This window comes from Bombina bombina, chromosome 9, assembly GCF_027579735.1.
Source record: "Bombina bombina isolate aBomBom1 chromosome 9, aBomBom1.pri, whole genome shotgun sequence".
NCBI classification, from domain to species: Eukaryota; Metazoa; Chordata; class Amphibia; order Anura; family Bombinatoridae; genus Bombina; species Bombina bombina.
The window spans coordinates 194,175,903-194,193,895 of NC_069507.1; the positions used below are offsets into that span (position 1 = coordinate 194,175,903).

At 36.3% G+C, this 17,993-nt stretch overlaps 1 protein-coding gene across 4 annotated transcripts in view; it reads left to right on the top strand.

Moving 5' to 3' along the window:
- ZFYVE27 (zinc finger FYVE-type containing 27) overlaps positions 1–17,993 on the top strand; it is a 346,652-nt gene that overhangs the window by 38,119 nt on the left and 290,540 nt on the right. For all 4 annotated transcript variants that reach the window (XM_053692545.1, XM_053692546.1, XM_053692547.1 and 1 more), the window contains exons 4-6: positions 526–712; positions 5,568–5,663; positions 16,786–16,898. In XM_053692545.1, coding sequence (XP_053548520.1) covers positions 526–712; positions 5,568–5,663; positions 16,786–16,898 — 396 coding nt within the window. The remainder of the gene's footprint in view (positions 1–525; positions 713–5,567; positions 5,664–16,785; positions 16,899–17,993) is intronic.

The following is a 17,993-nucleotide window of genomic DNA, read 5'->3' on the forward strand; positions in this document are numbered from 1 at the left end:
GAATTTATCAGGTAAGCATAAATTATGTTTTTCAGTTGAGTGTCCCTTTAACCTCCTTGGTTCCATAAACTCATCATCAGCTCCCCCTAACTTACCTGTAAACACATTAAAGATTTATTCAGGTTTTCAATGAATTATGTTTCATTAAAGGGACATTGTACAATAGATTTTTCTTTGCATAAATGTTTTGTAGATGATCCAGTGCACTACTGGGGGCTAGTTGTTGATTGGTGGGCTGCACAAACATGCCTCTTGTTGTTGGCTTACCCAATGTGTTCAGCTATCTCCCTAGTAATGCATTGCTGCTCCTTCAGCAAAGGATACAAAGAGAATGACGCTAATTAATAATAGAAGAAAACTGGAAAGTAGTTTAAAATTGCATGCTCTATATCTGAATCATGAAAAAAATGAGTTTTTCCCTTTTAAATTTTGAGGTTTATGTCCCTTTAATTCCTTTTTTTATTTTATTTTGAGCTTGATCAAACATTTGGAGACATTTGACTGATTGGTTTATGTGTTTTTTAGTTGCGTGGTTCTCTGTGGGTGCTCTGTTCGTCTCCATACCGGCATTAATTGGCTACGTGCAAGAAGTCTCTCAAGTACAACTGCCTGAACCTGATCTAGTTCGGAGGAAATATTACAGTGTCCGACGTGAAGAACTACAGAAAGTCAAGCTCTCCCGGCAGGAGGCAGTAGTGGAGTTTAAAAACTTGTAAGTATCTGATCACTGTATATGTTACCTTTGCTGGCTACAGAGTCAAATTAAACTTTTTTTTTTTTTTTTTTGTAGCAGTCTGTAAATAATGCAGCAGGTGGAGGTGATCAATAATTCAGGAAGCAATTAAATAAAAAGTGTCGTCAACCTCTCTTCTCTGTCATCTGTTTGTTATTTTCAGTCTGAGAAAGGCATTTATAGCCTCTGAAATATTCTTCTCACGCCGCCATAAAGGGACAGTAATGAAAATATTGCTCGTGTTTTATTTGTTTTAGCAGGAGAGCTAGGGAGAGCTGTCTGCCCAACTAGAATACATCTGCTAGAGGACGTCAGCCGACCTACTGTTTGCTCAGCTCAAATAAAATTAGATCATTTCTATTCAACAAGAATAGGTAACTGAAATAAAGCAGATTGTGCACAAGTGCTATAAACTCTCACTTCCACCAGCAAACAATGTTCCATAGCTGCAATAACCGCACGTTTGTGTTTTCTGACATATAAACAATATCCTGCTGCTTTTATAGTATCCAATAATATTTTTGCAAGAAAGTCTCTTGATATTTCCTTTAAAACTTATTTTTATTTATAAATTGTTGTGTAACGGGCAACCAATGATTGCTGAGTTCATAACCAACACTGAGAAGTGTTTGTTTTTTCAACGCCAACATTCATGGGTTAATAACAGGTCAAATGTTATGGGTTTGCATCCTTTATCAATTTGGCCTGTTACTAGCCCTTAAATATTTTAACTCAAAATAATTTGAACACATTTTCTAAACACTGTTAAAACTCACTGTGTGTTGTACATTGTTATGGTTTAAAAATATAGATAATCCCTTTATTACCCATTCCCCAGTTTTGCATGACCAAGATGGTTATATTAATATACTTTTTACCTCTGATTACCTTGTATCTAAGCCTCTGCAGACTGCCTCCCTATCTCAATTATTTTGACAGACTTGCATTTTAGCCAATTAGTGCTGACTCATAAATAACTCGCCGGGAGTGAGCACAGTGATATCTCTGACAAAAATACAAAAAGGGAAACAGCGCATCCCAGATTCAAATGTAGATTTATTAAAAGCAAAAAATACTCAGTAAAATATGCACTTACTAGACATAAGTGGGTGCACCATATAAAAGTGACACTTGGATCCAAACTCTCGTTCACAGCTAGGTACATTGATAGTCTTGTAATGGCTTTGCATCCTTCTAGGAGAATCATACGGGGTGTATAGTCCAAAAAAAAAACTTCCCGTAAGTGGTTTAGGTGCTGGAGTCAGGTGTAAAGAGAAATAACTATAAACTAAATTAAATTGAATAGACTAGATAACAGGGGAGTCAGATTTGCCCATGCTCAGGATCAGTCAGAATGTAACCTAAGTTGCCAACATGTCCGCTCTCTTATTACACTGAGGGCAGTGGCTACACTGAGAATTTTTAAGTGCTTTGCTGGTGTTTTTTTAAAACTATTTGTTTTCTTTTTATGTTTATTTTAATTTAACATATTTGTTTTTACCAAAGGAACATTGTTTTAATATCCATTTAAAATAAAGGGAAATGTTTCCTGAGAAATAAATATTCCGTAGCACAAGATGGCAGTATTTTTCTGTCATAAAAAATATACCAAAATTATGATAAATGTTGTTATTCTTTAAAATTGGGTGTCCTTGATAACATTCCAAATTTATTATTTTTATTCCCATAGCAGAATGTTACCTCTGGGGGCTTATTTTATATATGTAAGCAAAAGCACAAAATGTTATAACCTTGAATCGCAAACAACACTCCCTTCCTGAATATCTAATGAGAAAGCAGGTAGTTTTAAATTTAGATAATTGTGTGATGATAACATTTCAACACCATAAAAAAAAATAATGAAAATTATAGATGTTTAAATTCTAACGCTCATAAAGCATTAATATAAGTGACTGAGAATACATTGATAAATACCTAATTATGTAATGAAAACAATAAATGTGATTATATTCAATGCGTCATAGTAAAAGATTTCCATTCTTGGTTTTTCTACCCCTGAATTTAAATATATAATTACCCTATTCTCTCACTTATCCATAAATGTATACTAAACATATGTTAGTACCACAAACTGTAAATGCTAAACAAAAACATTAAAATGCAACAAATTGGATTTGTGATATTTACCAAGTATGTCCACTCCCTCTCCGGTGTATTTTTTGTGTTCTGCCAAATCATCTAACCAAAAACCTTTTGTCTGAATCATGTGGGGATTTGTCAATACTTACTTGTCATAATAAACAATACATTCTTGTCATAAGGTATCACACATGTATTGGTTTAGGTGTAGAAAAAAATAATATAGTAATAAATCTAGTGCGGCTAAAATGTTTACCAGTTCTCCAATTTACGTTATTGTTTTACTTGTTATAAATAAAACAAATAATTATAAGGATAGAAAGGTCAATAATTAAATGTGCATGGTTGCATTTCAGTATGAAATATAAGCATTTTTGGAATATACATTTATCAACAATAATGTTTCTATTAAAAGTTATTAGTTTTTTTTTTTTTTCATACACACATATCCTGTGCACCAGTATGCGAACACTGTGCCTGCTCATAAAAGAGCAAATGACCTAGAGACAAGATGGGGGAGAGGGGGTGAAAACACTAGTTCACAGAAAAGGTATATAAAACTGTACAGGTACAAAAACGGCTTGCAGAATATTATGCACATTTGTATCTGTAAAATGGAACAGGCTTGGAGAGGGGATGGGAACCAGTATCTTAAAGGGACACTGAACCCAAATTTTTTATTTTATGATTCAGATAGAGCGTCGCAATTTTAAAGCAACTTTCTAATTTACTCCTATTATCAATTTTTCTTTCGTTCTCTTGCTATCTTTATTTGAAAAAGAAGGCATCTAAGCTTCTTTTTTTGTTTCAGTACACAGCACTTTTTTATTGGTGGATGAATTTATCCACCAATCAGCAAGAATAACCCAGGTTATTCACCAAAAATGGGCCGGCATTTAAACTTACATTCTTGCATTTCAAATAAAGATACCAAGAGAAGGAAGAAAATTTGATAATAGGAGTAAATTAGAAATTTGTTTAAAATTGCATGCTCTATCTGAATCATGAAAGAAAAAAATTTGAGTTCAGTGTCCTTTAAGTCATTTAGGCAATATTTACATGTCCCAATACAGCTTATACATGTAACCTAAAGGTAGTTTAATATCATTTTGTAATAAATTTTGTATACATGATACAATCAGAAAGATTAAAGTGCTGTAACCAGAAAGAAAGAAAGAGAGTTCTTGCTTTAAATTAAATTGAACTAGTATTCACATTTGACAACACAAAAACTAAATCAAAGACACAGGCAGAGAAGATTGTGACTTATTGGTATGAAAAATGGTAATTTGTAATAGTTTTGTTTTTTATTAAATAAAAAATATTAATGAAAACAGTCTAGATTTGTACCTGTATTAGCCCAAGTCTCCCTGGGATAAAGAGGAAGAATCACAATTCTCAGATGTATTTTACAGCAAAATGCACCAGAAAAAGTTTTTTTCTAATAAGGTTTCCTTTATATTAATAAAATATTTAGGACTAGATTACAAGTGGTGCGCTAATGTTCGTGCACGTGCAATATTAAAATATTGCACCCGCGTTAACTTGTGCATGGATTACAAGTTGAAAGTAAACTTGACCACACAAGCATGAACTTAATTTGCACTCGTCGGTTTAGCCCGACTGATACCTTGCGAAAAGAGTAAGAGCAAAAATTAAAGTTGAATTAAACACTACATACATACATTAAAGTTAACAGTTACACTCATATATACATTATATAATAAAAATGATTCACATAAATATTTTTTAAAAAGTTACGGTTAAAAAGTATATTGTGTATATATAATAGGTATTTGTATACTTTGTAGCCCTTTCCACTCAAAGACCTGAAAATAAGAACAATGATTTATTATATTTTAATATATAATAATGTGTTTTACTGTGTATGTACTGTAAATATTTTACGGTGGAGGTAAAAAACTGAGATTAAAATCCTCCATGTCTCAAAATTAAATCAATACAAATATCACTATATTCTAAGTCCTGAAATTCGCGCACGTCGGCTTTCACTTCCGCACAAACATTTTACTTTCAACTTCTAATATGCGTGTAACCCGTGCATTAAAGGGTCATGAAACCCATTTTTTTTCTTTCATGATTTAGAAAGAACATGCAATTTTAATAACAATACTTCTATTATCTAATTTGCTTAATTCTCTTGATATCCTTTGCGGAAAAGCATATCTAGATAGGCTCAGTAGCTGCTGATTGGTGGCTGCACATAGTTGCCTCTTGTGATTGGATCACCAGTGTGCATTGCTATTTTTTCAAGAAAGGATATCTAAAAAATGAAGCAAATTAGATAATAGAAGTAAATTGGAATGTTGTTTAAATCTGAATCCTCTACCCCTGACTCATGAAAGAAAATGTTGGGGTTTAATGCCCCTTTAAAAGTTTACTTCTGGTGGTGTTTGCAAGCGAAGTGCAAAATAGTGCACCACTTGTTATCTGGCCCCTAATGTGTTGTTAAATTTTATGTTTTAATGTCCTTTTAGCAGTCTTCCTCCTCCTGTCCATAACTGTGTGCTGAATTAGCAGGAGAAACTGAATGGACAGTATTATTTATGAATAAGGGGAAATAATATATAGGTTAGGTGGAACTGCCCTGTTTAATTGTTCAGCACAACATTTTCAGGGATATAGATATATTCTCTTTCCTTCAATCTCATTTTCAGTAGGAATATAGTGAAACTGAAGCCCTTATGTGCCTTTCCTGTTTTTTTTTCTGCAGCTTAATCCACCTCGAGGGCATATTGAATATGATCTGCACCAGCTGTGAGAAAGTCTACCAAGTTCTGTACTGGCAAAATCCATCCATCTCATTTCAGTAAGTGGCACAGGAAACTAGAAAAGTAAAACCTGTTTTCCAAAAGGATAAATACTGTAATATGAGGTCAGAAATGGACTCCTGACTTCAGTTTGGTGCCTTTATTTGTAGCATTCAATCATAATGCCTTGAGAGGCGTAATTTTGCATGCGCTCTAACCATTGTATGTCATAGACCAATGTTTTGACATAGACTTGTTGGAGTGCAATTGTCTCCTTACATATGTACTATAACCTAAGCCATGAGAAACATCCCCGGATCCTCTAAATATCATGTCACTGATCTTAAGACTGTCCGCTGACGTGTACACATGTCAGCTCAGCCCTTAAAGGGACTGAACACCTTGAGATTTTACATAAAATGTTTAGTTATGTATAATAAACCAACTTTGCAATATATTTTATTGTTTATTCTGCCCCCTTTTCATGTTATTTAGCTCTGAAATTTAAACAGTTTCTAGTTCTCAGAACTTAAAATTCAACCTGCTGACTTTTCAAAGCTAACACTGCTACATTTTTGTATCTAATATACTTTATCAGGTAACAACTGCAAAACAATGCACTTTATACTAACTTTATGACCATGGTAAGCCTTGTTGTCTGTGAACTAAAGCCCAGATTGGCTCCAAATAAGACAAATTGTGGGGGGAGTTTGGCTATTAAAAATAATTACAGTAAAAAGGATGTTATGTTATTCTATAGCACTACAACATAAATGTCTTCTTATTAAAAGGTTTTTACTAACACTTTAAAGCCCAGGACAGATATAGGACCACTCACTTGAAAGAGTGACTGATTATGGCTTTATGCTATGTGGGAACGACAGCCCTTCCCTTCATGTTTTGCTCCATAGGTCTATAGTTTTATTGTTGCCATATTGATCACTTAGGTGTGTAACCCTTTATTTGAAAGAGGAGCCACTCCCACTTTAATGATACGTTACTTCCCTCATTTTAGTAATTATATGCTAGTGCTAGAGTCGGTTTTAAAGCTCAGTGCACCCTGAAAATCAACTACTAGCAAGGTAATTGCTATTCAAAATAGACCTCTCATTTTAGAACGGGCTGTCTCATATAAGAGGAGTATTATGTGTTTTGTGTGTGAGAAACTCCTTATTACTTTATGTTAACTCCAGAATGTTCAGGGTGGGTACCATAGTTTTTACCAAAACTCTGTGTGCAGATTATTAACCCAGCAACATTATGGCATACTTATCATCAGTGAACCAGACAGGACAGAGATGGGAAGAGTTAGGAACATTTGGGCGTAGAGTCGGGGAACAAGAGGGGTGATTCGGGGTTAGAGTCAGGGTAACAAGAAGGGTGATTTTGGGGTTAGAGTCAGGAAACGAGGGATGATTTTTGGTTTAGAGTCAGGGAATGAGGGATGATGTGGGGTTAGAGTCAGGGAACAAGGGATGATGTGGGGTTAGAGTCAGGGAACGAGGATGATGTGGGGTTAGAGTCAGGGAACGAGGGATGATGTGGGTTAGAGTCAGGGAACGAGGGATGATGTGGGGTTAGAGTCAGGGAACGAGGGATGATGTGGGGTTAGAGTCAGGGAACAAGAGGGATGATATGGGGTTAGAGTCAGGGAACAAGAGGGATGATATGGGGTTAGAGTCAGGGAACAAGAGGGATGATTTGGGCTTAGAGTCAGGGGAACAAGGGATGAGGATATTAATAAAGAATAAAAAGATCAAACACACATTGGAAGTGACAAACACACACATAAAAAGATATACATTTTTACCTGTCATTTTGTTGGCTGGAAATATGGTACTTTTACAGTGTTTTGAAATTTAAGTAGTTAACAGCCTGGTAGTGTTTGGGCCAAAGTGAATTTGTTATTAAATGAAATGCTGAATCGCACTGCGCTGTGACCTTCCCATGCGTCTTCCTGTTATGACATTCAGATTATGTGCTTGTAGCTTCTTAAGTAGAGACCTTTGCCATCTTTGCCTGTTGTGTTGGCCGCTCTCCTGTTTTAATAAATCACGATGTGCAGCACCTTCATAACTATTCCCAGGACTTTAGAGAGCAATGTGCTTATTATAGCTGTCACGCTGCATAAACATTGCTGTAAATGTCCTTTTTTTTTTTTTCATATTGGTGGGGCCGGTGGAAGGAGGAGATGTGATTTCAGTGTCGGGAATTGGTTTTATTTTGGCCTCAATATTGTCTATAACACAATTTTTATGATTTATGGACAATGGAACCTGCTGTGATTAGTTAACAGAGCAAAAAAAATCACTGTCATGTAGAACTACATTTAAAGGGACATAGTCCAGAAATAGAAGGGGACATGAAACCCAAATATTTACTTTCATGATTCAGACAGAACATGTAATTTTTAACAAATTTCCAATTTACTTCTTTATCTAATTTGTTTTTCTTTTTTTATCCTTTGTTAAAAAGGAAACCTAGATAAGCTCAGAGCTGCCGATAGGTGGCTGCACATATATGCCTTAATTTTATTGGCTCATCACCCAGTGTGCATTGCTTGCTTTTTTCAACAAAGCATACCAAAGAGACGAATCAAATTAGATAATAGAAGTAGAGTTGGAAAAGTTTGTTTAAAATTGTATGTTCTTTCTAAACCACGAAGAGAGAAATTGGGTTTCATGTCCCTTTTAAACTTCCTTATCATACACAACATACCCGGATTTAAAAAAAAAAAAAAAAAAAAAGTTTTACTTACTTTAATTATTCTTTGTTGTGCGTACTCATAAAGGGACAGTGTACTCAAGCAAACAGCAGATAAAAGTGCATTGTATATAGAGCTGGCGCAGGAACAACCTTTAACCTTTTAACGCCGTGCACGATCGGACGATTTCAATTTGTTTACATCGGAACATTGTTCCGATGTAGACAAATTAACCCTGTCATCAAAGGGTTAAAAAGGGCTGGGCTCTTTCTCTCCCATCCTACTGTTTTCATAACTTTTCTACAGCCAGTACTGCAGTATTTAATTTTTTTTAGCATAGGTGGATGTTTCAGAAGGAAAATCAGCTAGTTCAAATGATAACGTAAAGGTAAATACGCTATTTGTAAACAATTTAATACACTGCAGCCATTAAAATGGATCATTAAGGAAAATGTTAAATAGAAGAACCTTTGACAGTACACTGTCCCTTTAAGCCTACCTCAGTATGCTCTTTTAGAAATAAGTTATGGTTCAACAATAGATACCTAGAAGGACGTAAATTTGATAAACGAAAGTACATTGGAAAGGTTTTTCTTTTTTTAACCTCTTCCCGACGTTAGGCCGTTCCATGCCAGCCTAACTGTGCTGGGCTTTAGCGCTGTTAGGACGGCATGGGAACGCCCTAGCTGTTTGACTGTACTGAAGTCAACTGTGCTTTGTGAATGGGATTGCGGTCTGGAGGGCGTGCCTAGCGTCATAGTGATGCCCCCTTACCCGATCCCATCATTGAAATCGCATGCATGATTGCGTGATTTGAATTTGTTTACATCGGAATGTTTTAAAAGATAGATAATCCTTTATTACCCATTCCCCAGTTTTGCATAATCAACACAGTTATAATACACTTTTTACCTCTGTAATTACCTTGTCTAAGCCTCTGCAGACTGCCCCCTTAATTCAGTTATTTTGACAGACTTGCAGTTTAGTCAATCAGTGCTAACTCCTAGGTAACTTTGCAGGTGTGAGCACAATGTTATCTATATGGCACACATGAACTAACACCCTCTAGTTTTGAAAAAATGTCAAAATGCATTCAGATAAGAAGCGGCCTTCAAGGGCTTAGAAATTAGCATACGAACCTACCTAGGTTTAGCTTTCAGCTAAGAATACCAAAAGAACAAAGCAAAATTGATGATAGAAGTAATTTGGAAAGTTGTTTAAAATTACATGCCCTATCTGAATAATGAAAATTTATTTTTGACTATATAATAGACAAATACATAATAATAATAAAAAAAAGACAATGCAATAGCCCTTTGAATTTAAAATGAGTAATAGATTTTTTTTTTTCTGGCAAATTTCAAAGTTAATTTCATTTCTCCCCACCCTGTATCATGTGACACCCACAAGCCAATTACAAAATATATTTAAATATTTACTGTGTACTCTTGCACATGCTCAGTAAGACCTGGTGCTTCAGAAAGGGGGTTATAAAAAGATTGTGCTCATTTATTTTTGATAATTGAAGTAAATTTAAACTTTTTTTTTTTTAAATTGTATGTTCTATCCAAATCATTAAAGTTTAATTTTGACGTTAGTGTCCCTTTTTAAAGATGGATGAGCTTTTGTGCCATTATGACAGTTGTTGACTTTAAATCGTAATTGACAATTTTCTGGTAATATTGTTTTAGTTTTAATTTCTGCTCTGATTTCATGCAAATTAGCTGGTAAATTGATTAAACTGGAGCATGAAAGACAACTAACTGCACATGGCAGACAGAGCCAGGCATCCTTTATATTAAATTAAAGAAATGTTTGTATATACATAATGTAAATCTGCACAAAATACTTGTTTCTTTCATGTAATTAGCAAGAGTCCATGAGCTAGTGACGTATGGGATATACATTCCTACCAGGAGGGGCAAAGTTTCCCAAACCTCAAAATGCCTATAAATACACCCCTCACCACACCCACAATTCAGTTTTTACAAACTTTGCCTCCGATGGAGGTGGTGAAGTAAGTTTGTGCTAGATTCTACGTTGATATGCGCTCCGCAGCAAGTTGGAGCCCGGTTTTCCTCTCAGCGTGCAGTGAATGTCAGAGGGATGTGAGGAGAGTATTGCCTATTTGAATGCAGTGATCTCCTTCTACGGGGTCTATTTCATAGGTTCTCTGTTATCGGTCGTAGAGATTCATCTCTTACCTCCCTTTTCAGATCGACGATATACTCTTATATATACCATTACCTCTGCTGATTCTCGTTTCAGTACTGGTTTGGCTATCTGCTATATGTAGATGAGTGTCCTGGGGTAAGTAAGTCTTATTTTCTGTGACACTCCAAGCTATGGTTGGGCACTTTGTTTATAAAGTTCTAAATATATGTATTCAAACATTTATTTGCCTTGACTCAGAATGTTCAACTTTCCTTATTTTCAGACAGTCAGTTTCATATTTGGGATAATGCATTTTGATTTGACCATTTTTTCTTACCTTAAAATTTGACTTTTTCCCTGTGGGGCTGTTAGGCTCGCGGGGGCTGAAAATGCTTCATTTTATTGCGTCATTCTTGGCGCGGACTTTTTTGGCGCAAAAATTCTATTTCCGTTTCCGGCGTCATACGTGTCGCCGGAAGTTGCGTCATTCTTTGACGTTATTTCGCGCCAAAAATGTCGGCGTTCCGGATGTGGGCGTCATTTTTGGCGCCAAAAAGCATTTAGGCGCCAAATAATGTGGGCGTCTTATTTGGCGCGAAAAAATATGGGCGTCGCTTTTGTCTCCACATTATTTAAGTCTCATTTTTTATTGCTTCTGGTTGCTAGAAGCTGTTCTTTGGCATTTTTTTCCCATTCCTGAAACTGTCATTTAAGGAATTTGATCAATTTTGCTTTATATGTTGTTTTTTCTCTTACATATTGCAAGATGTCTCACGTTGCATCTGAGCCAGAAGATACTACAGGAAAATCGCTGTCAAGTGCTGAATCTACCAAAGCTAAGTGTATCTGCTGTAAACTTTTGGTAGCTATTTCTCCAGCTGTTGTTTGTATTGATTGTCATGACAAACTTGTTAAAGCAGATAATATTTCCTTTAGTAAAGTACCATTGCCTGTTGCAGTTCCCTCAACATCTAAGGTGCAGAATGTTCCTGATAATATAAGAGATTTTGTTTCTGAATCCATAAAGAAGGCTATGTCTGTTATTTCTCCTTCTAGTAAACGTAAAAAATCTTTTAAAACTTCTCTCCCTACAGATGAATTTTTAAATGAACATCATCATTCTGATTCTGATGACTCCTCTGGTTCAGAGGATTCTGTCTCTGAGGTTGATGCTGATAAATCTTCATATTTATTTAAAATGGAATTTATTCGTTCTTTACTTAAAGAAGTTCTAATTGCTTTAGAAATAGAGGATTCTTGTCCTCTTGATACTAATTCTAAACGTTTAGATAAGGTATTTAAAGCTCCTGTGGTTATTCCAGAAGTTTTTTCCTGTTCCTAATGCTATTTCTGCAGTAATTTCCAAAGAATGGGATAAATTGGGTAATTCATTTACTCCTTCTAAACGTTTTAAAGCATTTATATCCTGTGCCGTCTGACAGATTAGAATTTTGGGACAAAATCCCTAAAGTTGATGGGGCTATTTCTACCCTTGCTAAACGTACTACTATTCCTACGTCAGATGGTACTTCGTTTAAGGATCCTCTAGATAGGAAAATTGAGTCCTTTCTAAGAAAAGCTTATCTGTGTTCAGGTAATCTTCTTAGACCTGCTATATCTTTGGCTGATGTTGCTGCAGCTTCAATTTTTGGTTGGAAACTTTAGCGCAACAAGTAACACATCGTGATTCTCATGACATTATTATTCTTCTTCAGCATGCTAATAATTTTATCTGTGATGCCATTTTTGATATTATCAGAGGTTGATGTCAGGTTTATGTCTCTAGCTATTTTAGCTAGAAGAGCTTTATGGCTTAAAACTTGGAATGCTGATATGGCTTCTAAATCAACTTTACTTTCTATTTCTTTCCAGGGTAACAAATTATTTGGTTCTCAGTTGGATTCCATCATTTCAACTGTTACTGGTGGGAAAGGAACTTTTTTACCACAGGATAAAAAATCTAAAGGTAAAAGCAGAGCTAATAATCGTTTTCGTTCCTTTCGTTTCAACAAAGAACAAAAGCCTGATCCTTCATCCTCAGGAGCAGTTTCAGTTTGGAAACCATCTCCAGTCTGGAATAAATCCAAGCCAGCTAGAAAGGCAAAGCCTGCTTCTAAGTCCACATGAAGGTGCGGCCCTCATTCCAGCTCAGCTGGTAGGGGGCAGGTTACGTTTTTTCAAGGAAATTTGGATCAATTCTGTTCACAATCTTTGGATTCAGAACATTGTTTCAGAAGGGGTACAGAATTGGTTTCAAGATAAGACCTCCTGCAAAGAGATTTTTTCTTTCCCGTGTCCCAGTAAATCCAGTAAAAGCTCAAGCATTTCTGAAATGTGTTTCAGATCTAGAGTTGACTGGAGTAATTATGCCAGTTCCAGTTCAGGAACAGGGGATGGGGTTTTATTCAAATCTCTTCATTGTACCAAAGAAGGAGAATTCCTTCAGACCAGTTCTGGATCTAAAAATATTGAATCGTTATGTAAGGATACCAACGTTCAAAATGGTAACTGTAAGGACTATCTTGCCTTTTGTTCAGCAAGGGAATTATATGTCCACAATAGATTTACAGGATGCATATCTGCATATTCCGATTCATCCAGATCATTTTCAGTTCCTGAGATTCTCTTTCTGGACAAGCATTACCAGTTTGTGGCTCTGCCGTTTGGCCTAGCTACAGCTCCAAGAATTTTTTACAAAGGTTCTCGGTGCCCTTCTCTCTGTAATCAGAGAACAGGGTATTGTGGTATTTCCTTATTTGGACGATATCTTGGTACTTGCTCAGTCTTTACATTTAGCAGAATCTCATACGAATCGACTTGTGTTGTTTCTTCAAGATCATGGTTGGAGGATCAATTTACCAAAAAGTTCTTTGATTCCTCAGACAAGGGTAACCTTTCTGGGTTTCCAGATGGATTCAGTGTCCATGACTCTGTCTTTAACAGACAAGAGACGTCTAAAATTGATTGCAGCTTGTCGAAACCTTCAGTCACAATCATTCCCTTCGGTAGCCTTATGCATGGAAATTCTAGGTCTTATGACTGCTGCATCGGACGCGATCCCCTTTGCTCGTTTTCACATGCACCTCTTCAGCTCTGTATGCTGAAGCAATGGTGCAAGGATTACACGAAGATATCTCAAACAATATCTTTAAAACCGATTGTTCGGCACTCTCTAACATGGTGGACAGATCACCATCGGTTTAATTCAGGGGGCTTCTTTTGTGCTTCCGACCTGGACTGTAATTTCAACAGATGCAAGTCTCACGGGTTGGGGAGCTGTGTGGGGATCTCTGACGGCACAGGGAGTTTGGGAATCTCAGGAGGTGAGATTACCTATCAATATCTTGGAACTCCGTGCAATTTTCAGAGCTCTTCAGTTTTGGCCTCTTCTGAAGAGAGAATCGTTCATTTGTTTTCAGACAGACAATGTCACAACTGTGGCATACATCAATCATCAAGGAGGGACTCACAGTCCTCTGGCTATGAAGAAGTATCTCGAATTTTGGTTTTGGGCGGAATCCAGCTCCTGTCTAATCTCTGCGGTTCATATCCCAGGTGTAGACAATTGGGAAGCGGATTATCTCAGTCGCCAAACGTTGCATCCGGGCGAATGGTCTCTTCACCCAGAGGTATTTCTTCAGATTGTTCAAATGTGGGAACTTCCAGAAATAGATCTGATGGCGTCCCATCTAAACAAGAAACTTCCCAGGTATCTGTCCAGATCCCGGGATCCTCAGGCGGAGGCAGTGGATGCATTATCACTTCCTTGGAAGTATCATCCTGCCTATATCTTTCCACCTCTAGTTCTTCTTCCAAGAGTGATCTCCAAGATTCTGAAGGAATGCTTGTTTGTTCTGCTGGTAGCTCCAGCATGGCCTCACAGGTTTTTGGTATGCGGATCTTGTCCGGATGGCCTCTTGCCAACCATGGACTCTTCCGTTAAGACCAGACCTTCTGTCACAAGGTCCTTTTTCCCATCAGGATCTGAAATCCTTAAATTTAAAGGTATGGAGATTGAACGCTTGATTCTTGGTCAAAGAGGTTTCTCTGACTCTGTGATTAATACTATGTTACAGGCCCGTAAATCTGTATCTCGAGAGATATATTATAGAGTCTGGAAGACTTATATTTCTTGGTGTCTTCTCATCATTTTTCTTGGCATTCTTTTAGAATACCGAGAATTTTACAGTTTCTTCAGGATGGTTTAGATAAGGGTTTGTCCGCAAGTTCTTTGAAAGGACAAATCTCTGCTCTTTCTGTTCTTTTTCACAGAAAGATTGCTATTCTTCCTGATATTCATTGTTTTGTACAAGCTTTGGTTCGTATAAAACCTGTCATTAAGTCAATTTCTCCTCCTTGGAGTTTGAATTTGGTTCTGGGAGCTCTTCAAGCTCCTCCGTTTGAACCTATGCATTCATTGGACATTAAATTACTTTCTTGGAAAGTTTTGTTCCTTTTGGCCATCTCTTCTGCCAGAAGAGTTTCTGAATTATCTGCTCTTTCTTGTGAGGTCTCCTTTTCTGATTTTTCATCAGGATAAGGCGGTGTTGCGAACTTCTTTTGAATTTTTACCTAAAGTTGTGAATTCCAACAACATTGGTAGAGAAATTGTGGTTCCTTCATTATGTCCTAATCCTAAGAATTCTAAGGAGAAATCGTTTGCATTCTTTGGATGTTGTTAGAGCTTTGAAATATTATGTTGAAGCTACGAAATCTTTCCGTAAGACTTCTAGTCTATTTGTTATCTTTTCCGGTTCTAGAAAAGGCCAGAAAGCTTCTGCCATTTCTTTGGCATCTTGGTTGAAATCTTTAATTCATCTTGCCTATGTTGAGTCGGGTAAAAATTCCGCCTCAGAGAATTACAGCTCATTCTACTAGGTCAGTATCTACTTCCTGGGCGTTTAGGAATGAAGCTTCGGTTGACCAGATCTGCAAAGCAGCAACTTGGTCCTCTTTGCATACTTTTACTAAATTCTACCATTTTGATGTATTTTCTTCTTCTGAAGCAGTTTTTGGTAGAAAAGTACTTCAGGCAGCGGTTTCAGTTGAATCTTCTGCTTATGTTTTTCGTTAAACTTTATTTTGGGTGTGGATTATTTTCAGCAGGAATTGGCTGTCTTTATTTTATCCCTCCCTCTCTAGTGACTCTTGTGTGGAAAGATCCACATCTTGGGTAGTCATTATCCCATACGTCACTAGCTCATGGACTCTTGCTAATTACATGAAAGAAAACATAATTTATGTAAGAACTTACCTGATAATTCATTTCTTTCATATTAGCAAGAGTCCATGAGGCCCGCCCTTTTTTTGTGGTGGTTATGATTTTGTATAAAGCACAATTATTCCAATTCCTTATTTTATATGCTTTCGCACTTTTTTATCACCCCACTTCTTGGCTATTCGTTAAACTGAATTGTGGGTGTGGTGAGGGGTGTATTTATAGGCATTTTGAGGTTTGGGAAACTTTGCCCCTCCTGGTAGGAATGTATATCCCATACGTCACTAGCTCATGGACTCTTGCTAATATGAAAGAAATGAATTTATCAGGTAAGTTCTTACATAAATTATGTTTTTATAGACATTTCAAATTGTTAATTTGCAAATGTTGTGTTTTTCAGTCTAGGGACATAACCCTTAAAATACTCTTAGTACGATTATCTTATTTCCTATGCTGCAGGGAATTATAGAATTATATCTGATATATATATATCAGATATTAAAGGAACAGTAGAGAGTTTTAAATAAAATGTTTGGTTATGTGTAATAAAACACCTTTGCAATATAGTTTCATTATTTTATTCTCAGAACTTGAATTGCACAGTTGAATTTTCAGGCTACCCCTGCTACATATGTGCCCTTAATTGGCTTTATCAGATAAAACCAAACCAATTCATTTAAAGTAACTTTGACAGTGGCTAGTCTTGTTTTCAATGGACTAAAGCCCAGACTGGCTCTACCAAATATGGCAAATGGTGGGAGGAATTTGGCTATTGAAAAATAATTGCAATAAAAAGTATGTTAATTTGTTTTAAAAATGTTAAGACCTCTCTGATATGTTATTTTACAGCAACACATCAGAAAGGTGTTGCAATTACAATGTCTTTGCTCTCATTTAATGAGCTCCTGTATTAGTAAAGAGCTGTGCAGTATGTTGCAGGGTTACACGCCCAATGTGTTCATCCCGGGGGCTGACCCTAGTTCGTTACAGCTGAGGGTATTAGATTTACCTTGAAAATTACCTTGAGTTTATATTTTTAAGTCCCTAGATTGTTTTAAAAAAAATGGGTCTATTTTATTTTGCTCTTTTTTTCCCCTCTCTTTAGGTTTTATGGGTTGTTGCTGGGGTCCGTCTGCATTATCTATCTCCTCCCACTGTGCTGGGTTTTGGCTATTGTTAACAGCACTTTGTTTCTGAAAAACTCTGACTTTTATAGAGGTAAGTGAGAATAAGCTATTTAATTACATCCAGCTAACAAATTGATTTGCTAATGTGCCAGTTCTATAGTGTGATCACACAATGCCTGAAGATATCGCTCTCTGATGTCAGGTTAGGCCTTGCTAACAAGCGCTATCACCCACTGCTGGCTTAGGTGTGAATAAAAAAGGTGTTTTATGAAAATAAATAGGGATTGGTGCAAGGTTGCTTTGTTCCCATGGTATTCTTTGTTGAAAAAATACATAGGTAGGTGCCTGGAGCACCACATATCAGGAAGTAGTGCTGCTGTCTAGTGCTCTTACAAATGGATACGATTCTTGCAAAACGGCTGCCATATAGTGCTGTAAACAAATTGCACACTCCTGAGCTTAAAGGGACACTAAACCCAAAAATGTTCTTTCGTGATTCAGATAGAGCATGGAATTTTAAGCAACTTTCTAATTTACTCCTATTATCACATGTTCTTCATTCTCTTGTTATCTTTATTTGAAAAGCAAGAATGTAAGTTTAGATGCCGGCCCATTTTTGGTGAACAACCTGGGTTGTTCTTGCTGATTGGTGGATACATTCATCCACCAATAAAAAAAAGTGTTGTCCAGAGTTCTGATATAATAAAAAAAGCTTAGATGCCTTCTTTTTCAAATAAAGATAGCAAGAGAACAAAGAAAAATTGATAATAGGAGTAAATTAGAAAGTTGCTTAAAATTGCATTCTCTATCTGAATCATGAAAGAAAAAATTTGGGTTCAGTGTCCCTTTAAATCCCTGATTTTAAACAAAAAGAGAATGAAGAAAATTTCATGATAGAAGTAAATTAAAAAGTTGTTTAAAAGGACCATGCTCTATCTGAACTATGAAATAAATATTTTGGGTTTCATGTCACTTTGAACATGAAACCCAATTTTTTTTCTTTAGTGATTCAGATAGAACATCAAGTTGAAACAACTTTCCAATTTTCTTCTATCATCTAATTTGCTTTATTCTCTTGGAATCCTTAGTAGAAGAAGCAGCAATGCATATGGGTGCACCAATGACACAAGGCATATTTGTGCAGCCACCAATCAGCAGCTCCTGAGCCTACCTAGGTATGCGTTTT